This window comes from Struthio camelus, chromosome 6, assembly GCF_040807025.1.
Source record: "Struthio camelus isolate bStrCam1 chromosome 6, bStrCam1.hap1, whole genome shotgun sequence".
NCBI lineage: Eukaryota > Metazoa > Chordata > Aves > Struthioniformes > Struthionidae > Struthio > Struthio camelus.
In genome coordinates this window covers 24,392,526-24,405,965 of record NC_090947.1, presented here as the reverse complement: position 1 = coordinate 24,405,965, position 13,440 = coordinate 24,392,526, and the positions used below count along the sequence as shown (strand labels likewise).

General features: G+C 37.6%; 1 protein-coding gene across 12 annotated transcripts in view; it reads left to right on the top strand.

Annotated features, from left to right (window-relative positions):
• Nucleotides 1-5,493, top strand: part of B3GALT1 (beta-1,3-galactosyltransferase 1) — a 201,261-nt gene extending 195,768 nt beyond the window's left edge. For all 12 annotated transcript variants that reach the window (XM_068948702.1, XM_068948693.1, XM_068948701.1 and 9 more), the window contains one exon: nt 57-5,493. In XM_068948702.1, the coding sequence (XP_068804803.1) occupies nt 286-1,266 (981 nt within the window). In that variant the 5' untranslated portion in view covers nt 57-285 and the 3' untranslated portion in view covers nt 1,267-5,493. The remainder of the gene's footprint in view (nt 1-56) is intronic.
• The last annotated feature ends 7,947 nt before the right edge of the window (nt 5,494-13,440 follow it).

Genomic DNA, 13,440 nt, shown 5'->3' with positions numbered 1-13,440 from the left:
TCGTGCCCTAGGCTTTTATGATCTAGCAATGGAAATTTCTTCTTCATATTTTTCAGAAGTAACGGAGAATGCCAAGAAATGGAAGCTGCTGCTAGTAAAAGAAGAAAAGCAGAGTATCATCAGGGTTAATAGCTCCTGCTTGAGATCCATGAATGATTACAGAGCTACTTTTCTATATCGAACTTTCAAGTTTCATTAATAATATGCTGCCTCTCTGGGACATAGGTACATTCATGGTAAGAAGGCTATTTATTCATTACACTGAATAAAAGAGCTACAGGAACAATGGCTTCAAAGGTTTCCTGCTTATATGTTTTGACAGTAGTTTGTTGGGCAAGCGCTCTTTGGTACTTAAGTATAACTCGTCCTACTTCTTCCTACACTGGCCACAGACAGTTCAATAGCATATCAATAGCCAGAAAAAATGTCTCCTTTGGCAATATAAGAACTCGACCTATTAATCCACATTCATTTGACTTTCTCATCAATGAACCTAATAAATGTGAGAAGAGTGTCCCCTTCTTGGTCATTCTTATCAGCACAACTCACAAAGAATTTGATGCAAGGCAAGCAATTCGAGAAACGTGGGGAGATGAGAACAACTTTAAAGGAATTAAAATTGCTACGCTATTTCTTCTCGGAAAAAATGCAGATCCTGTGCTAAATCAAATGGTAGAGCAAGAAAGCCAAATTTTTCATGACATTATTGTGGAGGATTTTATTGACTCTTATCATAACCTCACTCTGAAAACTTTAATGGGGATGAGGTGGGTAGCAACATTTTGTTCAAAAGCAAAGTATGTTATGAAGACAGACAGTGATATTTTCGTAAACATGGATAATCTTATTTACAAGCTGCTCAAACCCAACACCAAGCCAAGGAGAAGGTACTTTACCGGCTATGTTATAAATGGAGGACCAATAAGAGATGTTCGCAGTAAATGGTACATGCCCAGAGATTTGTATCCTGATAGCAATTACCCACCATTCTGTTCAGGCACCGGCTACATTTTTTCAGCTGATGTAGCAGAACTAATTTACAAAACCTCCCTTCACACCAGACTTCTTCATCTTGAAGATGTGTATGTAGGACTCTGCCTTCGGAAGCTTGGCATTCACCCCTTCCAAAACAGTGGCTTCAATCACTGGAAAATGGCCTACAGCTTGTGTAGGTATCGCAGAGTGATTACAGTGCACCAGATAACGCCAGAAGAAATGCACAGAATTTGGAATGACATGTCAAGCAAGAAACATCTTAGATGTTAAGATTTTTACAGATGTAAATACCTTTTTTGGTTTGCTTTAGTTTGGTTATTTTTTGACAGAAAGCGATCTGCTGATTTACAGGTTAAACTGTGGGATATTACCTGTGAGAGGGTTTTTAATGACTGATTTCTCATTCTTGTTTTGACTACTAGTTTACAGACTTCAGGCTCTTTCCATAAGAACATTACACCAATCAAAAGGGTATAGAGTCAAAGCTCCGATTTTGTATATTACTCCCTCTCACGCACATCAGCTCCTGCATCTGTACGTAAAAGATAGTAATAAACTATCCTGAGCTGCTTAGCAGTTCATGCCCTAGCCTCTGAGATAAGACTTAGGCCCTAAGAAATGAAGAATTAAAAATATACTTTTATCCCTTTTTGACACCCTACAACCATCCTCGTTTAGAGCTTTATTAATAATTTACATGATATATATTTGCACTGATCTTATACACCTGTCCCGGTGTGCATATTTTAGAGTACAATGCGTGCAATCTCAAAACAGCTTACTGATGATTCAATAGCAGAATTTAGACAGGTAAGAATAACAAGTATCATAGGCCTCAGAAACAAGCATTTACATTGAAGTACATTTATATCCCCAAAATGGCATTCCTATGAATTACTTCAGAAAATATCCCATTTTGTTCCACTGTCAGCCTAAATTAGCCCCTAAAACAATTTAAAAAAAAAATATAACCTGTGGGTAAAATGCAAGACACAGGAGATGCATGAAACAAACTATCTTAAATATACATTATAAAAGTATTAATATATTTTAACTTTTAATTTTAAATTGCAACGTTTCTCATTAGTACCGGTGTATGTAGATCTCTCCATGCAAGTACTAGCAGTACTTTGATAGTGTTATTGGACATGTTATGGAGACACATTTTTAGAAAATTAATTATTTTAATTAAAATTAATGGTCACACGCAGCAATATATAGTATTATTGAATAGTAAAAATATCAACTAATAAGCAGCATATTCCTTCAACATCAGTCGGCACACTATTTACCTGAAAAATAAAACACAGAACAACCTTTCTGAAGGATAAGCTCTACTTTTTGCTATAGTACACAGGTAAATGAGATTACTCAAGATTTTTAATGGTGTAGAAGACCAGAATTTTGTCCAGTAAAGGAACGCAATCAATTTTCTGTTGACTGGGCAACATACAGATTCTATAACAGTTATGTACAACTTTCAGAGCAAAATAGAGCTTTTAAGAATCACTTATAGCCTTTGTTACAAGTTTGCAGCTCCCAGGTCGCTCATCACAGAACCAAAAAGTCACTGAGGTCCAACTCAAGAAAGCATCAAAACTCAAGAGATCCCCAAAGCATGTGATAAAAATCAAGTGCACAAGATTTTATTCAAGTTTCAAAATGTACTTACGTGTCTTGAATATGAATGAAAGTGTGATGAAAATTACTTTCTGGAAATGTCTTTGATAAGTTCAAACCATCTCCATTCAGCACCATCTTGTAACAAAGAACGAAACATGACAGTGTTCCGCAAATAATTTGGAACGAAGAATTCACAGACAAGTCACAGCAATACAAAATTCACCAAACACATTACTAGCTGCAGATTACTCATAACGGCCGCAGCGCGCACACACGTCTCCTTCATTTCAGCTGGAGTTACGTGTAACGTATGAAAAGCTGGTAAGACTGTACATCATTCAGGATGTCTATAGAGTTGTCAGAAATTAAATGAATCAGAATTTAAAGAAAACTCTGAACTGATTTTGCTTTTTCTATTATTTGATATCATGCCATAGGTGTACATAGCACTTTACAACAGTAACAGACAAATAAAGATGCTACTCCAAGAGGTTTGCAGTTTCATGACAAATTGTCATGAATTTGTGAACATTATTCACAAATTCAGCACTATTGTTTTGAAAAGAACTACTTGTAAATAAGGTAAACAGTATTTGGCCTTTAAACCACAAACAGTAGAAGTCTCAGACTTAAGAGACTTCAGATTTCAGATTTAAAGGTGAAGCTACACAGTAGATAACCCATGAGTTACTGCTAATCAGCAGGAGCTTGTACAAATAACAATCAGAAATTTTACATAAAAATACTGACTCTCTTACAGTGTAACTAAGATTTAGCCTTCCCAGTTGACCTAGCCCTTGTTAAAGTTGCTCTTGCTTCCAGTAAAACAAGGTCCAATTAATTGCACCTATATGTATATAATATACATTATAATATATATACACATACATACATCAGGTGAAATTCAGCTTTCCATACCCAAGCCACAATATGTGCAGTTTATGAAGTGAAACTAGGGTGAATTCTTCCCCAGCCCATATGTAAATCACATAATACAGATGCAGTCCTATCATGGACACGCTTTGTAGTAAGTTCAACCAGGAGGCTACAATCACTTCTGCTATCCCTCCACACTGTGCAGTCACTTAGGGTTTCTGAATCCACAGTTGAATGGATTTGGTGGCCTTACTTCTCCCATTGACACTTCTGTAGCCTTTCGTTAGAAACTAAGAGGACAGTAGGGCTCCCAATCCCATTCCCTCAGGGCTCAAGTGGTATGGCAGCCTTGAATTTCCCCTAATATGAGTAGATTGCATTAATGAATGGAAGGTACATCTTGAAAATAATATCTGAAAAATGTATTTCCTGGCATTTATAAATAGGTAGATCGTCAACAGAAATGTAAATGTTCATCTTGGAACTTATGTATATATTTCCAAGGCATTTTCTTCTGTATTCAGCTGTATATATGTGTAGAGTCTGCTTGTTATGTAGTATTCTGTTATGCATGGAGCTGAGTTAGGCATTATATTTGTCCAGTGTTTCAAGAGCCTTAAGCATGTGTGCCCTAACTTTTGAATGTACAAGAAATCTTTTTGTTTGGTCAGGTAAATTAAAAACACACACACACACACACACACACACACACACACATAACAACAACAAAAGCCTAATTTTCTACTTCTATTAATTTTCTGATACTATACTTAACTAGCTCGTTACAACTATAAAATAGATTTAATATTTTCTCTTTGTTCAAAAATCGCAGTATTGCAACCTAGAGCTACAAGGGGAGCTAGAAAGGGAGCAATACATCTCCTCATAGGGACTGTTTACAGTCCCTTTCACTCAGAAGTATTTGTGTCGCACTGGGTACCCGTTACGTTACAGCAGTGTTTGTATTGGGCTTCCTTTAATCAAAAGAAATACTGGTGTTATTTAAAGGTCATTTTCTTTCATTGTGCATGGGGCAAATGACAACTTGGTTAAGATGTGGTGGCTTTTAATCACTTCCATCAAAATGTGAATATAATTGAATTTCAAAATGTACATGAACAAAGCACATAGAACTGAGAAGCTACAGGGGGAAAATCCCTCTCTTTTGGAGGATTTTTTCACAATAGCATTTTTTGCTAAATCCTTGGGAATATTTAAACAGAAGACTCAAGAATCATTTTCCATCTTTCCTAATAAGGTTGAGTATCAATTCTGATTCTTCATGGGGATTTTTTTTTGTCTTTATAATGTAGATGGCAATGGCAATTTGTAAATGAAGAGTGTAATTAACTAGAAAAACTTGTTGACAGTAACCGAACTTTAGGTGTAATCATTATATGACTGGCTGTACCTATGTATTTATTTGTCTAAATTGTATATATTGTTTTATCTATAGTGTCTGTAGAAGTGCATTCTTTTAGATTAAAGTATTATTTACAGTTTTGTGGGATTGCCAGCAAAGCTGCTAATCAAAATACTATTTTTTTGTATCAATGTTAAATAAAAAAAAGAAGTCAAATGAAAAATTGAAGGTGTCATGTACAGTTTTATTCACCCCTCTAGAAATATAAACGCTACTATCTGAAAGCATGATACCAATGAGTAGGCTCATCTGTCACAGGAGAGAGCACTGTTCTGTAAAAGCAGATTTTTTTTTTTAATCATTGGCAAAAGTAAAGAAGAAAATATCGCATTTATTCATTATTTGTGCAATAATTTAATCAAACTGATGCTCACACTGATTAGGCGTACTACTTCATTTGACTCCAAATAGTTAATCTTAAAACAGTGATGGCATTATCTAGCAAGTTAACTGATGGGTTTATCAGCTGCTTTGCTTCATACAGCTGCTTTGGCATCCCCAGCTAATAACACTATAAAGTTAGGCAATTCTAAGGTGGAGATTGTGTTTTGCCCAGTAAAATGACTGTTCCTCTACCTCTGCAGTACTTTTTTGTGTGCGACTGTAGCCAGCCAAAAGCTTTGTACGGAAAGAAAAACTGCAAATGCCCCAACATCACATCTCAGTGAACCACAAAAAACTCGCTTTGCAGCTGCTGAGCGACCACCCTGGCGCATCCCTAGACAAGGGCACAAGGTCCCCTTCTTTTTGCCTGTGTACTCCTCTGGCTTCTCGCAGGGTCACCTGCTGACACAGACAGAACCCTGTGCTTCTCAAAGCCCCAAACAAGCACCAGGAAATAAATGGGGTGATGTTTTGCTTTGAGGAAGCACAATCTGAATAATCTCAGATTATCTGGTGAATCTAATGTAGTGTTTGGCTCCTGGTATGACTATATTAAGATTATGTATTTTGTCAGGTGGGAAGGCTTGGATGACCTTAGGGTCTTCAAATCAAAATAAAATTGAAAACAAACAAACAAAACCCAGGACAAAGTCCTTTTTATTCTAAGAACTACCCAGAATAATTCTTCTCTCTCCACTCTCCTCCTTGCAATTTCCTGTATAGAAATAAGCACCTACCCTTTCTGACTACCTGCTGCAGAGCTCAGTAACCCAAATTCATTCACGAAATTGAAGACAGAAGAAAACACCCAAGAGGAGAAATGTAGCTTTTGCAAACCAAAGCGTCTTTTTCCTTGAGTCACCCGTTTTGGAAGCAGCTGAAGCCTGCTGCCGAGTCTTCGGGCATTCTGAATTGTCTGCAGCAAGACCATCACCTCACAAATTATAATGAGCTTGTTTAAAACAACCAGGAGTTTCATGTGCAGTAAAACCCTCCGATCACTTTCAGATTTTTCTTGTTTTCACCACAGCAGCCTGAGTCTAATTGTAACACTTACATGGTGTTTAATTAATATACAGCTTGGAGATATACGGATATTAGCACTAGTAGAGTGGATTTCATGTAGGTTGATTATCTTGATTACAAATATTCTGTTTTTTTCATCTACTTAATTGATTGTCATAGATTTCCAAAGAAATCTGCACTGCCCTAAGTGAAAACACCACATTAAAAAAAAAAAAAAACTCCTTAAAACTGCTGAAGCCCACATATTGCAAAAGCAACGTGCCAGAAAAGGAGATGTATATGACATGAAACATTGTACTCAATATCTGCTTACCTTTCTCTTGTTAAAAGTAGGAAATGAAATGAAAGAGGAGGAGTCATCTGGAAAAAAACGTATATGCCTTATTGATTCACCTGCACCTGTTAACAGAGTTATCTCAAGTTTATCTTCTCTGATGGCATGCCTAACACAGGAAAAAAAGACCCATTCTGCTGTTAGGTCTATGTGTTAGCTGGCCCTATATTATATCTCTGCCTCACCTGAGAGAGCTAAGGAGAGCAAGAGGTGATTTACTCTTCACACAAGATTTATCCTTGAGCGCTTATTCTGCAAAGGCAGTGTTATTGTTGACATGTCAGGTTGTGCTGAATTATGTGCAATGGTCTTAGGATGCAGACAATTTTTATTTGAGGAAAGCTGATATTACAAACTTGAGTTGTGCTAGGTAATACCTACCATATCTGCAGCAAAGCTAAGACTATTAAGAACATTTCCGATCCCAATCTCCCCTTTTCCTTGAGGAGCCCTTTTTCCTTAACTCTGGCCTATTTCCTAGCATGACCTCTTTCCTCAATGACTGCTGGAGACAGCAGACCTCTCACTTTGGTCAGGCACATTAGCATAGCAACAGAAACAAAGGGGAAGCAGAAGGCTCCCTACACTATCATTAGGGAAGTGCTAGCAGTCCTAGGGTACAAAATTAGTTAGCATGACATCCATCCTCTTGGTAATCAAGACAGTGACGTGAGTGAAAGGAGCTACAGCCAGCACCTAAACTCTTCCATCTGGATGCATTAACCATTGGGCTCTAAGCATGTCATGCTCATTTCATTGCATCAATTCATGCTTCAATGCATAAGACATTTATAGGAACATCTCAAAAGAAAAGCAGTGCAATCAAAGGGTAGAAAGAGCACAAGTGGATAAAGTGTTTCTTTTGATTTTTTGTTTAACTTCATTAAAATCCTCCTCAAAAAGAATCTCCTATTGAAATATATTTCAACAGTTATCCATTACCATCAGATTTTATTCTCATCTATATTCAGACGCAATGAAGTAAAACACTGGTCTCCATTATCTGCTGTACTGCAGATTACATTTGGATTGAGCTGTGTGAAGCAGATTCAGATTTGATTTAAATCACAATTCTATTCTCATCAGTTTCAGTAGGATTTATGTCTGTTTATAAAGGGCGGAATTTGATTCCATGTCCAACTTAGCTCTTACTCCTACTCACAGTGAAGTCAACTGGGATATCATGGCGTATCTGGGGAAAGAACACTCTGTATTCCAGGTGGTACTTCACTTGCAAGAAACTTCAACTCTTATCAACAACAGGCAGGAAGACAAAGCAAGTAGCAATCTCTCTCTCCAATTTCCAATTAAACCTACTGCTTATGAAGACAGAGTAGAACATGAGATGTACAGGTTTGTAAACTGTGCAATGAAAGGAGATGTATAGCACTTCCTTGACAGAAGAGGGTTCTCTAGGGAGTTATCTGTTTATCACCTGGCTCACTGCTAGTTCAGAAACATGTTACATTCTGCTCACAAAAAGTCTCTGTGGCAGCACTAACAAATACATGCCACTAGTGAGAGCAGGATTCCCACAGGGCCATATCTACTTCTTGCAATCACGTATTTTTCATTCCTTACTCTACTTTTATTTCTGCAGTCATTGCATTGGAGAAAAAACGGTGGTACAAAAATGTCTTTCCTAAGCTTTATTCATCTGGAAAAATCCCAACAATCTCTTTAATTTAGGATCATTTTCTTCCCCCTTGATTTTCTTCTATTCATAAAAAGAAGTAATGGGAAAAGCATGGATGGTCTTTCCAAGTCGGCTTCAGGCACTGCTGTTGTCCCTGTAGTTCTCTCCCATCCATCAAAGCAATCATTACATTTGCAGCTTTCAGCATAGACTCCTTCTGGCTCTAGTTTATTACCTCATAGCAATACTCAGAATCTCCTAGCCTTTTTCTCCGCACTCAGCAAGCTCTTAGTTTATTGTAGTTCTAGCATCCAAGTAGCTCTTCTTCCAAGCTCATGTCTTCACAGTCATTGCAGCTGGCCATTTTTACCCAACAAATTCCAGTCATCAGCAAGTCCTTCAGCGGTGGCTTAGCCCTCAACAGATTCCTCCTCCTTGACTATCTCATCCACCTTCCAGCCAGCCCTGGAAAGTTGTCATCTGCCTCCTATTCTTTTCCCTGTAGGACCGTTTACTTCTACATTATCAGTTTTAACAGAAATGAGACTTGCATAGAGTTTGGTAGTCCCAGCTTAAATCCTGCACCATATAGAGAGGAGAAATACCTTGACTTTCTTCCACTTTCTCCCCCCACGGCCCCGCTCCCTTTCTCCCTTTTATTTTCTGCTTTTTGTTGGTTTTATATTCTCTCCCTCTTCAGTTTCACTCCATTCTGCTACACTTCTAATCTGCTTTGCTTTCCTTTAGTTTCCGTTATTCTTTCCGTTCTCATGATCTGTTTTTGCATAGCACAGCATTGTCCCATATCCATTCAGAACAGCCACAAAAATAAGAACACTGGATTTTATGAAGAGATGGTCCCTACCTGAAAGGTTTACAGTCTGCATTGTCCAACCCCTGGCAGAGTAAATTCAGCAAGCTTCAGAGGACAAATAGTCCTACATAACATACAGAACAGTATAAAATTGTTTCTTACAGCACCTTTTCTTTGATACTGCATGGCCTAGTTTTAGGTGCATGTAAAAACAGGTCCCTCATCTTTCATCTTAACTTTGCCTGCAGAAGTGATTCTACAGCCTAACAGATCTTGCTTTCTTCCTGTGGGTCTAAAGTGTACATTTCTTCTCATTTCTTTTATCTTTCCTTACATAACCTTAAATAGTTTATCAGAATTTAAAATAGCGTTTTTCACATTATATTTTAACTTCCATTTAATCAAGTCAGGTATACCCTCCTAATTTCAATTTTTAATCTTTTATCTCTTCTGCTCGCTGTGTTTCCCCCACTTTCCCTGTGCCATTGTAACATTTAGACATCCAGCACTGAACCTGTTACACATGTATTTGCATGAAGGCCGAGCACAATAGTACTTTCTGGCCTTGTTTTTAAGCTATTAATGATTAGGTTATTGGATTGGTAACATCAGACAGGACAACTTGTCTTATATTATCACATTTAAAGAGAAAATTTTTGCTAGCATCTGGAACAGATAGTAAGCCTACATGGCTAGAATAGCCATAGGCGTGGCAGGTGTCAACATAACCAGGCTACCTAACCCAGTAGGTTAATGTATCTAGTATCTAGTAAAGTATCTAGTTAATGAACTTTCTTCACATAGCACGCCATTTGCCCCCACAGGGGCCATGGAAAGGTCCTGATCATTGAGAGCCATCTAGGTGCATTGAGGCAACTGTATGATGTTTGCCATCACTTTGGAACCATTTAACTTCCAACTTTTTCTTTGCCAAGTTTTAGCTGCAGGATGACTTATGAAGAATTGTTAACTTTCGGGAGTGGTATTCTGTAGGAACGAGAGTGACTTTGTACTTCCCAAGTACTATTTTATTCTAAACAACCACGGTATATCTGTACATTGAATTACCAGCTCAGTTGATGCCAGGGCTGATGACAGGCTGCTTTAATTGGTCATTAAAGGCCAATATTGTTTACTGCCTTGTTCCTTGGATTCAGCATTTCTACACATAGGGATAAAACTAATGGACTAAACCTAAATAACTTACACAGCATGTAATTAAAATTACGTATTTTTAATAGAGGCACATACATACAAGTGTTGCCATATTCTTAGAAGTTCAGAGTATAGGAAGTACACACTTCAATTTGTATTATATTGCAATTAGCTGTTACTTTGGACAGATGGGTGAATCATGCAACATTTTCAACTGATTTAATTACTTGTAAAAGTATTGGCTTGTGTTAATTAGGTGAAATAAATTACATAATGGTTCACAGATTCCTTTAAAAGGGGTTTTGAACATACTAAGAAATGCTTATTGTATTTTATCTCAGGAAAACAAAGGGAGCATTGCAAAGTAGTATTTAACAATACAGTTATTGGCCATTTGTTTTAGCACTACACAAAAACTCTATCATCCACACAGGACAAAAATGTGCTTAACCTGACAGATGTTGCTGGGTATTCATGTATCACAGGTAGATGAATTTCAGGAACGGTGTGTAGACAAAACACCCATCCACATACTGAAAAGAATGATCAGACCAAGTCGATGTAAGGTGATTATCCTTACTGTCCCTCCCCAAAATACTAGTTAAGCATGTAATAGAAGTAGCTAGCGTGTGATTCCAACTATTGTACCCATTTAGAGCAAAGATATTTGATAAAACAAGTGTCATGGGGAAGAAGGTCCATGGCTTAAACTGATCACACTGCCTTATGAAATATATAGACCCTCTGCTCTCTTCACTTTCAGTTTTAAGCTCTGTATGTGGCTTCTCGTCTTGAATTCCAGTGATATGCCACAACAATAACCTTCATGCATTGAGAAGCACCAACTCTATGAAAATAAACTATGAATAAAAACAATGCATCCAACAATAAGTCTAAACAGACAAGTAGAAAAATATCTAGCCCTGACTAAAAGACTTAAATGCGTATGTAGGAGCAAACTAAGTACCACAGGGGCGTGCATCCCAATTAGATAACCAAACAGGATCTATACGGAAAGAATTGTTATTAAATTCCCCGGCTGCAGTATTAGGAAAGCAGAGATTAGCAAGGAAGGTCCTTTCTGAGTGATGATGCCAGTGGGTCCTTCTCAGCTGTAAGAAAAAAGGCTGTCCTCATAATATGTATACTGAAGAATACAGTAAAGCATATCCTGACTTACTGAGTTCCTACAGCAGGCTAAAGACTGATGTCAGCCTCCTAGCTGGCGCTTCGTACTTTCTAACATAGCTACACAGAGACCTTGTAAGGTCCTTCATTACACATCGGAACAAAAGGTTCCACTGCGGGACATAGCATTTTACCCCAGAGAACACATTGCGAAGCCCCAACCCCCAGCGCCTTGTTTTATTTGCTTATGTCTAGGCTGTAAGAAGGCTGAACTCTTGGCAGGTAAGTTATTGTCTCATTTGTGATGGATGATCTGGACATTTTACATGAAATGCTTTAGTTTTTTTTATGATTTTGAAATTGCGGTGCTAGAAGCATCATGGAAAATAAGCTTGCACTTTTATCTTCTGCTAAACCCAAGAGAAATACTAATTCAGAGGAGGATATTACATTTTGTTTGAGTACTGGAACAGCCACATGAGTGAGTGAACTAAAAACCATATGGACTGTCAGTGTTAACGCTACCACCTGCCGATGTTTTCCCTTTCCAGCTCAGACACTGATGAGCAATCCTATTTCATTCTCTTCATTTCCACGCCTTTCATTTTGAAAGTACCTCACAGTTCCCTTCATGCATCACAATTCCAGTAAAGCTGCAGTTTAAGAAAAAAAAATGGTTAATTTAATGCAATTGCATTTTTTTTTAAAGAAAGTGGAAAGAAATTGCACCTGGAAAGTTGTACTTATATGCATACACTGAGGATGAGTGACAGCTCATGAGGAGAGATTACAGCAAACCAGGTTTTACTTTTACTAATAGTGCTACTGTTAAAAGATTGCGGGAAGAAGGAAGAGAAGACAGCATCGCTGCCAAGAGTTGAAGAACTTCTACACAGCAGAAGGAAGGAAAGGAAGGGAATCAGGCCCCAGGAAAGCCTGCCTGGAACAGTACCTTAGCAGATAACGATCGTCCAAGAGTCCAAGGCATCGTGCCAACGTTTCCAGGAAATCTGCTCAGTGGAGGAATGAAATAAATAGACCAAATGACAAGCTTGTTCAAAGATAGGGAGCAATGGAAGAAGGAACGAAGAAGCTGGACAAGGAGAGGATTAAGCAGCAAAAGGGAGAACACAAAGGAGAATCTATTGCACAAAGGAGCAATAGATTAGGGCAAGCAGAGAAAGATCCACCTTTTCTTGCTATCTTCCCCTCACCTACCCTCCCTCCCACAATTCTCCCCCAAAGAGAAATTTAAGTGAATTTTAATGATTAAAATGTAGATAGGTTAATAGAAATATTTTTCTATTAAAACATTGTTGCCTGAAGTATTTTTAATGAATGTTTTCCTAGCTAACATCTTTTTTCCAGAATAGGCCTTTTTTTTTGATGAGTTAAATCCCAAGCATCTTTTACTTCCAGGGAAAATTTTTATTCAAAATTTTATTTTTATTTTTTGAGATTCATTAAGTTTTTCTACATTGGCTGTCAACTTTCAACAGCCTATAGAAATGCCCTATCATGAAAGGGACTAAAGCTCTATAGCACTGGAAAGAAAATAAAGGTCAAAGACTGGGATTAATTATTATGTTAAGTGGGTATATTAATTTTTAAATTTTTAAATGAATAATGGCTAACAGATTGATTCATCAAGACATTAAGAGTAGTAACTGTTCATATCCTAAGTCTAAATACTAAAGAATATGGAGAAATGAGGTAGAAGGAGGGAGAGAGTTATGTTACATTAAAAAAAGATCGTGAACGTGATCATGAAGTTTAAAATTGCTAAGAAATCATTGACACCTAGATGTCACAGCCCTCTTTCCATTTTGGGTGATCTGCTTCTGGAAAATAATGGAAACAAGGAAAATAGTAAGTGAAATTGTTCCAAGGGAGTCTTACATATAAAAACTGCCCAGAAAAACCCAAGCTAGTTCATAAGATTTTAAACGTAGGCTCCAGAAATTTTCATGCAAGTGACACACGACAGGTGACAAAACTACTTGCATCTTTAAAGCCCACATCAGATAAAAGAGCTTCAGGAAAAC